At 37.8% G+C, this 9,703-nt stretch overlaps 1 protein-coding gene across 1 annotated transcript; it reads left to right on the forward strand.

The window, feature by feature from the left end:
• Positions 1 to 2,525: 2,525 nt before the first annotated feature.
• On the forward strand, positions 2,526 to 4,842 carry LOC136280756 (uncharacterized). Its single transcript, XM_066166442.1, has 3 exons — positions 2,526 to 2,847; positions 3,440 to 3,567; positions 4,195 to 4,842. Exons 1-3 carry the CDS (start codon positions 2,526 to 2,528, stop codon positions 4,840 to 4,842), a joined length of 1,098 nt encoding a protein of 365 aa, XP_066022539.1.
• Positions 4,843 to 9,703: the final 4,861 nt, after the last annotated feature.

Raw genomic sequence — 9,703 nt, forward strand, 5'->3', positions numbered from 1 at the left:
ACAGTACAAAAGAAGCTTGTCCATTGGCGCCTGTCTCGTCGCTAATAAATATTTTATTTCTTTCATTTTTACAAAAGAGGCCAAATGTTCTGAGAGTTTCGTTGGCCTTGCTAAAGCTTGGATGCCAGTTACTCAATTTAACAAGTGGAATTAGTCGAAAGAATTATCCCGAATGTAATTTAAAATACCCTCATTTTGCGGTAAGTATTAATGAAGATCAGGAAAACTACTTTAAGGAAACATAATTCCCATTTTGGAAGTCCTATAGATTAAGATTGAGGTCTTGGCAAAGTAAATTGAGTGAGTGATATATACGCTTCAATGGAATATGAACTAAACTCGTTTGTTATTTTTTCGAGAATAGTAGAGAATGCGTAGCAGATATTTATGATATTTGAGTTATTTGTATCATGTAAGATGTTTAGAGAATAATGCAGGGGCGCGCGTAGATTCGATGTCGATCGATGATGTTTTACGTCTGACCGAAAATCTTTCAAACAGGAAGCCTAAAAAGTTATTTCTTTGTGGTTCAAACTAAATTTTCACATGCAACACAGGTCTGCTAATTAAAATCAGAGCAGATTAAGTTTATAACTAACCGAAGATTCACTTGCTGGATTTTTCCCTGCTTTTCCGAATTTTCTGGGCTATGCATTGATGCATTTCTTACCTCGTATTTTTATATTGTCTCTCCTGAATTATCTCTAGATGTAAAGTTTGGGAAATTTTAGCGAACAAAGCCGCTTCTCGTTTACTTTCTTGATCGAGTATGCAGAATTTTCACTTCTCAGGTTAATTTCAATATTTATTGTTTTTTTAGAGGGCACGGTAACGAATCTTGCAATCTGATTGGTTCTTTACCCGGTCAGTATTTTCCTATCTCTGCCCACGGGCCACGGTAACGCTTTCGTGAGTTGCCGAGTACATCCCAACTTTCGTTGTCATTTTTCATAAATATACCTCGTTTTCTGGCTGGGCTGTATTTTTAAGCAAATACGTCGGTCACTACCTCAAGCCGATAAATAACTTATGAATCCTCTCTTTTCTCTCTATCAAATCACTTTGGTTGACAGAAAAATATTGGTTTCAGAATGAATTTGTATAAACAATAGTGTCATTACGTTGGTTGACAAGCGGCCTAAAAACCGTCTGCAATTAATTTTAATCGTTCACAAAAAGTACCCAGAAAGTTGAAACGTGAGGTATTTGGTTACAGTTAAACTGAACGATGGAACTTTTATTCATTTAATATCTGAATTTTCTCGAGCAATTTGTTCATAGTGAAAGAGCGAGCGAAGTTTTAAATTCTACAACAAATATACGCTCCTGGTGAGTCTTTCCAATTCCGTTCAATTTGGACATTTGTACCTTAAATTGCACAACAGAAATTGAAGGAATTTTTTGGGAAAAGGCCGCATTACATTCCCTTGTGTCTCGTTGGAGTGTGCCGTTCGAATTTAGTTTTTGTGAAGGAAAGATCAGAGTTAAACACGCCATTACAGCAAACAAACGAGCAAACTCTCACAACTTCAAAATAAAAAAAATTGAATTTACTCACAATTACTTTCCTCACCGTTTACTTAATGAACAGAGGTAAATCTTCGTACATGAATGAGTGGTCGATGAGAGTGAATAATACTTTCCGTTAGATCATTAACTGATTCTTGCCAAACTAGTTCTGTTGGTTTTCAAATGTTCCTACGCTTTTTTTTTTCTTGCGCGCTCTCTAATTGACAGGTGTCAGATTGTGACAGATACTTGTAAAAATAATGTTTCAAAGTTTGTTTGGAAGCCTTTTAAATCACCTTTATCGTTACGGAAATGAAAATGTTTCGCTGAGGCATCTCTCTTAAATTTGCATCACCTCTATTTTAACTACCATTTACTCACTCAAAAATTGTTCAGTTTATGGAAGATCTTGCCGTATTCACGGGCATAAATCATTCGGGTTCTTTCGGAAATAATTTCGTCAAGTTTAAAAACAATAAAAATGTTATTTACCGGCTAAGGGTCGGTCCGTATGGTGAAAAACTGTGACCTCGGTCTTGAAAATGCTGCCCTCGGCCTACGGCCTCGGGCAGTATTTTCAAGACCTCGGTCACAGTTTTTCACCATACGGACCTCCCAGCCAGCAAATAACATATATATATGCATAAGGGATTTTTCCAGGCTAATACGCAAACTAAGCTGTAAGCAAAAACAAAACAAAGAAACACGAGTTTTGAGGGTTCTTACAACTTTACGTTCACATTGATAGCCTAGTTGCAATACAGGGGTTTTAGTTGTGCTGCATGATTAGAAGCCTAGTTAATTAGAAGGCTGAGTCCGTGTAGTTTGGCAGAAGTGAATCAGAAACGTGCGGGACCAAAATATATAATTCAGCTGAAAATTTACCTTGGTATTGGCGTGGGAATGTTTTTTTTTATTATTTTTCATTTTACCATGGTGAGGTGTACGTTAGCTTGCATGTCTGAGGGTTTAATGTTGCCTTTCATTTACAGAAATCAAATCAAAGCTGCATCAAGATGAACAAGATAAAGAAAACGTTTCACTTACTCTCCCTGATATCGGTGTTATACTTATTAAATATTTCAGTTGGCAAACAGTGCAAAACAGCGGAAGCATCTATTTCGGGGAAAGCTCTCATGGGTTACACGTTTAAGTCTTTGGCTGTGCGGGCACCGTTTGAATGTCAAGTACTTTGTGAGAACACTTTTCATTGTCAGAGTTACAACTTTTTCTTACCGAGAAAAATTTGTGAATTGAACAACAGAACTAAGGAAGCAAGACCACGAAACTTTGTCACGGATGAAGATCGATTTTACGTGAGGAGCTGGCCTAATAGAGGTAAAGTGTTGATAAAAGTGGAGTATAGCTTTGCTTCTGCAGGACGTTGTCCCAGGACTTATAGTAAACGAAATTTGGAAAATCATCTCGAAAATTTTGTTATTTCTTAGTATGCACATTTAGCTCAGAAAATTCGTCTCCTTAACTGAAAAAGAATAATTAATCGAACAGCTTGGCATTTCAAAACAAACATCAAATCTTGTAGCTGAATGTTCCATGGGATTTTCTGTTGGAATCAAGTAAAACTTTTGTATTTTTAGAAAAGAGAACGTAGCGGCTTTCTTGTCTGACCAAGTTCAGATACCTTTAGCTAGAACATAAGCATGGGTTTTGGAATCGCTTTCCATTGTTGCGTATACATCTGACACTCTCAAGAAGTACGAAAGCAGCTTTTAATCGAAATTCTGTGAAAATATTAAAAACTACCTCCTTTAAGTTATCTCTTTCCTATCTCTTGGTCGCATTTGCCTTTCATTACGACTACGTTTTTGCAAATATGAGCATATCAGAAAAACATAAACAAAGATTTACATGACTGCAGCTGATTTGAAATATTTCTTTGAAGCGTTTCCATTTCGCCATCATTTTTCAGTTTCCCTAGGCACCATTCCTGAGTTGTCAGCTGAGTCCTGTATGGAGATCGTCTCCAGCGAAGAAGAAAAGGTTGTCAGAGGTTTGTACTGGCTTAATTTCAGAGAGCTGGGAATAATAAAGGTAATTGCTCTCCGCGTCTGCAGAGAAATCGCAGTGATTGCTTAAATTGGTCGAGCATTTTTTTTTCTGAGATCCTGTTCATCATGCATTTTCGTGGCACTTCGAAATTCAGAAAATATCATTAACTACTACGCCGAGACAATTTTATCTTGGCGTCTTGACATTACGCTCATCCATATCCATCCATTCGTAAGTTTATCCGTGTATGTGCATTTAACGCATGCCTACACGGGTGGGCAAACTAAAGAAACAGAATGATGGTCTTATTTGAAAATGCTATGTCGATTCCAAGTTTTATTTTCATTAAGTTTTCCCCGCTTTAGAGCGCGGAAGATTTTCTGTGAAGTATACACGTACTAGACTTCAACTTTTACGGCTGAGCTACTCGACATATTAAGATTTACCCGTATATTCTGAGAAATTTACAAATATTTAAGAGAGAACATTGATCATAAGAACTTGACTAAAACATTCGTTAAAACTAACGATATCTTTCTCACCATCATAAACAGTGTTACTTTCTCTCCCTAGACACTTTTTTGTCAGAGTTTTAAATACAGCCAATCCTCGTCAACTGTTGGTTTTAAAATTTAAGTTATCGTGCCAATATTTTGTATAATTTTGATTCTTCAGGTATATTGCGACTTTACACATGCTAGACATGGGTGGAACCTCATAGCTCGATTCTCAAACACTGATACAAGGCACTGGATGCTTGATTCTGGTCATTGGTGGTATGATAGAATGGAGGCTTTCGGAGAAACTACTGATCCATCTGGCAACACTGACATGATATCACCGTTATTTTGGCTGCTTAACGGAAGCGATTTCAAGATCACACGCAGCGATGACTCAGAGCATACTGCTCTACTGCAAACCACAGATAACTGTCTAGGAGGACAGACATTCCGCTCTAAAGTCACAAACTACGGTGATTTCAGAAATGGCACAGCTTGGCCCGCGGAAAGGTGCTTAGGAACATGCAAAGTGCAATATGATGGACAGTACCAAATTACTGACGGCTTCGTGCGGGCTTCATGTAACGGCAGCCTGCAAGCTGCTGATAAGGTTGGCTTTTGGTGTGAGATTGGTTGGAGCGGCTCCGTGATTATGATTGGAGGAGCCGGAGGTGCATGTGGTACAACGCATCACGGGATAGGCATTACAACGGCAAAAGAGGCTTCATTCAGTGCAGAAAATGGACGGGCTGAAGATGATTTTGGAAATAGTCCGTGGGGCTCATCTGAACGGAGTTACTCATTAAACTTGTGGATAAGATGAAGAAAGGAAAAATGTATTTAATTGTATTTTAGAAAGAGATTATTAATTCTTTATGATAATTAATGCTTCTGGAGCGGGGCTAAGAATGGCTCTATTCTATTTATTCTAGGCTTTACTCTATTCATAATCCATTTTCGTTGATTATCGACAGGTTTCTAACTGAAAAGTTGACTGTTGGCAAACATGGCAAACATGTATATTACCTTTTTTTGCGTTCGACGTTAGGAGAACGCTTCGTAATCTTTGGGGATCCTGTGGTCGATGGGATACCTGTGCATGCCAGGCGTGAAGATTCGAGATTTTTGGTTACTTGGACGGGCGATGTTCAAAATCTGCGCCATTTTGAATAATTATTAAGCGCGCGCACGAATTTTAAGCCCAATAGCCGGCCAAAGAAATTGCGGGCTCATGTTGTTGTTATAAAATCTACTCTATCATTTTCAGTTTTTCAAGATACTGAGTAGACTAACATGTTTTGTTACATTTTCCCTTGCAACTAACCAATCCCTTGTAGCTATTCAAGTTACTATCATTCATGTTACTGTTACAAAAGTTAGTCTCCCACAATCAGTATCTAAACTACATTGTAACTAAGTAGATAAACATCTTTGGTTACATATTTGGGTTTCACTATTAAAGTTGCTATTGTTCATGTTGCTCTTTAAATACTTCGTCTTTCTCATTTAATCTCTCAACTAATTTCCTCCTCTGTTTTTGTATGATTTTAGCTAAATTCATTGAACTTCTAACGCACTTATTAATCTTTGATTACTACTAGTCTTAAAAGTTACTTTTTGCAAAAAAAACTCCTTACTTTCCTTTTCTTGCTGCAATTGAAGTACATTAAGAAAAAGATTCCTTCAGCAGCCGGGCTGGGCTTGCTCAGGAAGATGCAAAGTACTTGTAATGGGGCGGACGCTGACATAAATCAAATCAAACTTGAACAACGCTGTGTCGGGAAATGTCTTATATCAACGGAACTTTCAAGCGTCTATCAATCTCGACTGGTTTATTAATGACTGGAAAGCTCGTAAAATTGAACACGGCAGGTTAAAGTTTTATTATGTTCTTCGAGTTGGACTCCAAGAGGAACTTCGAGGTGAACTTCGAGTTGAACTTCTGGTTATGTTTAGTGTTTTATCTAGGTAACTGATTCCATCTAAGTGCAAGTACTGAAGGATTGCCATCAGTAGAGAGCAAATTGACATAAATCTAGTATCCCACGCCAAATAAGTAAATTCTGATTTAGGCGATGAAATAATAGCCGTATACACCTTTGAAAAAGAGGAAAACTGTCCACAGAAAAGCAGACATATTAGCAGTGTGAATTTTACCGTGACGCGAAACAGGGAAAAGCTTTGATTATCTCCTTTGTCATACATTTTTAACGCCACGTTATGAGTTCATATTTACAAATAGCCAGGTGAATTCGAGGTAACATCGGGAATATTTTTTTCTTTCGTGGTTTAAGCCATAAATTTTTAGAGCAACGATATTGGTTCTCTACAAAGTGTGTTGCAATTTTTCACTGCGAATGAATACTAAGAAACTGTCCATTTCTGCAGTTGTAGACCGCATACAGACGAACAGACAAATTAGCGAATGTGAATTAAAACTCGAAGTCCAACTCGAAGTCCAACTCGAAGTCCAACTCGAGCTCGAACTTAATCCAAAGTCGGTGGTACGTGCTACTCTATAACATATAAGGAAAAATTACCAAATATCAACCAGAATAATAGAATCATATCAATTTGCTCCTACTGATTGTAATCCTTTCGCACTTGCATTTAGATGGAATTGTCTAGATAAAACTCGAAACAGAACCGGAAGTTAAACTGGAAGCTAATACTGGCGATACTGAGCCGAAACAAAGAAACATCGTTGTAGAAAATTTTCAGTTCCGTTTTATTTAGTCATCTTCTAAGTATTTTGTATCGTGTTTTAAATATGATCTGAAATACCTTGTCTAGACATTCTTTTTGCGCCTTGTACTCTTGCGAGGAAAATGCTTCATAAAAATTTCATTTTAAAAACTTGAACTAGAAACTTGGCTTTTGAATATGCGCTTCGGAGAGCGCAATTTGCTTCGGAGAGCAACCTCATCCGGTTAGCTTGAGCCCTGAAGTGATGTGTACAAATGCCACCAACACCTGCCGTGCTGTTAGCAAATATTTCATTACACGCTGATCTCCCGCTACTTGTAATGAACTGGGGAGTCTTTCCTTCAAATTTACTGACAAACTCTTGTTTATCGCCTAACTTACAACACTCACAAGTTAACCTCCCTTCAAAATACTTCATTTCTCACACAATCCGCTCGCTCAAATTGGTCAAGTCGCTCCAAGAAAATAACGAATGAGTACTAATAACACCCTCTTTTATTTTGACAAGTTTTTCTACCTCCGGTATTTACATAATTGCTTTCACAGGGCTCAGATTGTGTGCCGAAGGACTACCTGTTATTACTTTCACCAAATTTTAACTCATCTCGATATTTTGCGAAGATCTCTAGTTCTCCATAAGAATAGGCTCCGCAGGTTAAATGGACTAGCTACAAAAAGATAGCAGTACTGAGCCGAAATAAAGAAACATTATGTTGAGAAAATTTCAGTGTTGTCTCATCTCGTTTTTTTCGAGTACTCTGCATTTTGTTTTAAATATCTTCTAGAATAATTAATCATGGAATGTCATTGATCTCTCTCTGGAGTACGCTGTTTTGAGTCAAACTGATCTGCACTCCTGTTTCCTTCCTCAATACACTCATTAACGTAAATAATCCTCGTTTATCAAAACTGACTTAACTATTAGGTCAAAGGAAATTATCACGTAGACTTTTTCAGATAATATTTTTTTACTCATGCACTCTCTCCAGGGAAAGGCTTCGTCAACAATGCATTTGAAAAAATAAGAGTCTGACTTGTAAAACTGCGCTTCTGAGAGCAATCTCGTCTGATTAGCTTGAGCCGTAAAGGGAAGTGATGAACGAGAACGCAATAGAACCTAAACTCGCGGTATACTTAGCAAGCTCCATGCTCCATACAAAATACAAAAATTCTACCTATGATTGATTTGTGTTTTTCCTCGAAAACTCTTAAAAAGAATTTTTCAGTCATAACCTTGAGAAAACATTTTGGTAATAATAGTACAAAAAAGATTTCCTATGAAAAACATGCTTCGGGTCTAAAATTACAAATTAATCGCGAACCCGTAAGGTAAGGGAAACATTAAAGGCAGTGGGAATGGTTTTCAAACTCTTCTTTAAACAACGAATATTTAAATCAAAGAGAAAAATCAGAGAAAGCTCTAAATTTAGATTGATACAAGAAATCACAATTTCACATTTGCTATTTGCGAAGGAATACTCAACGAGCTTACTTCTCTCTCTTGAACTAATACATTATAGCCATAGCAGGGAACCTCCAAGATTTTCGTTGGGCTTCAATCATGATTTTGGACATAGTGTTGCCAGCAAAAGATATTTTGTTATTTTTTTGTTTCAGGTTATGCATGTCGAATAGTCGCTGAGTAAATGTGTAATCATTTGTACGTGCGCATAGAGCATTACTGTATTTACAAAATCATACTTAGTTCGTCCATCTTCTTTTTCAAACAAAGCGTGCTGATGTTGTAAAATCCTACTCCATAGTAAGCTTTAGAACAGTCACCCTCCCTCTCAGCAGTTTATCTCTTAACCACTCCGGTCACAGGCTGACAACATGCGTTGATCTCATCCGTGGTTTGCAGATGGCCACTGCATTGAACTATTGCAAAACCATCCGTCGTTCAGCAATGTCTACTATACTGTACTTTGCATCTTCCTGAGCAAGCCCAGCCGCTCCTGTAGTAACCTGTTGCTTGATTTATTTCAATTGCAGCAAGAAAGGGAAATAAGAGTTATTTTTGCAAAGAGTTACTGTTTAAAAAAAAAGGTGATATATATGCTAGTTTTCCAGTTCGAAACCTGGGGATAGTCAACGAAAATAGACAATGAAAAGAATAAAGCCTTGAATAAATAGAATAAACCATTATTAGCCCGTTCAATGATGACTCCAATCAAGAGATTGTAAACAGTTAATAATCTCTTTCTAAAATACAATTAAATATACTTTTTCTCTCTTCATCTTATCCAAAAGTTTAATGAGTAACTCCGCTCTGATAAGACCCATGTGGTATTTCCAAAATCATCTTCTGCCCGTCCATTTTTTGCTAATGAAGCCTCTTTTGCCGTTGTAATTCCTATGCCGTGACCACTTTTGCCACATCCATTTCCGCCTCCTCCAATCATAATCACGGAGCCGGTCCAACCATAATCACACCAAAAGCCAACCTCATCAGCAGCTTGCAGGCTGCCGTTACATGAAGCCCGCACGAAGCCGTCAGTACTTTGGTACTGTCCACCATATTGCACTTTGCATGTTCCTAAGCACCTTGGCTTAGGCCAAATTGTGCCATTTCTGAAATCACCGTAGTTTGTGACTTTAGAGCGGAATGTCTGTATTCCTAGACAGTTACCTGTGGTTTGCAATAGAGCAGTATGCTCTGAATCGTCGCTGCGCGTGATCTTGAAATCGCTTCCGTTAAGCAGCCAAAATAACCGTGATATCATGTCAGTGTTGCCAGATGGATCAGTAGTTACTCCGAAAGCCTCTCTTCTATCATATCACCAGTAACTAGAATCAAGCATCCAGTGCACAGCGTCAGTGTTTGAGAACCGAGCGATGAGGTTCCACCCATGTCTAGCATGTGTAAAGTCACAATATACCTGGAGAGTCGAAATAATACAAACAATTGGCACGATAACTTAAATTTTAAAACCAACAATTGACGAGGATTGGCTGCATTTGAAACTCTGACAAAAACT

The sequence above is a fragment of the Pocillopora verrucosa genome, chromosome 5 (genome assembly GCF_036669915.1).
Source record: "Pocillopora verrucosa isolate sample1 chromosome 5, ASM3666991v2, whole genome shotgun sequence".
NCBI lineage: Eukaryota > Metazoa > Cnidaria > Anthozoa > Scleractinia > Pocilloporidae > Pocillopora > Pocillopora verrucosa.

What these genes read in the sequence shown, in the direction of transcription:
- LOC136280756 (XM_066166442.1), top strand. Translation starts at nt 2,526, where the DNA reads ATGAACAAGATAAAGAAAACGTTTCACTTACTCTCCCTGATATCGGTG. An exon ending in GAGGAGCTGGCCTAATAGAG is followed by an intron (nt 2,848 to 3,439) that starts GTAAAGTGTTGA and finishes ATCATTTTTCAG; the next exon opens with TTTCCCTAGGCACCATTCCT. An exon ending in TGGGAATAATAAAGGTAATT is followed by an intron (nt 3,568 to 4,194) that starts GCTCTCCGCGTC and finishes TTGATTCTTCAG; the next exon opens with GTATATTGCGACTTTACACA.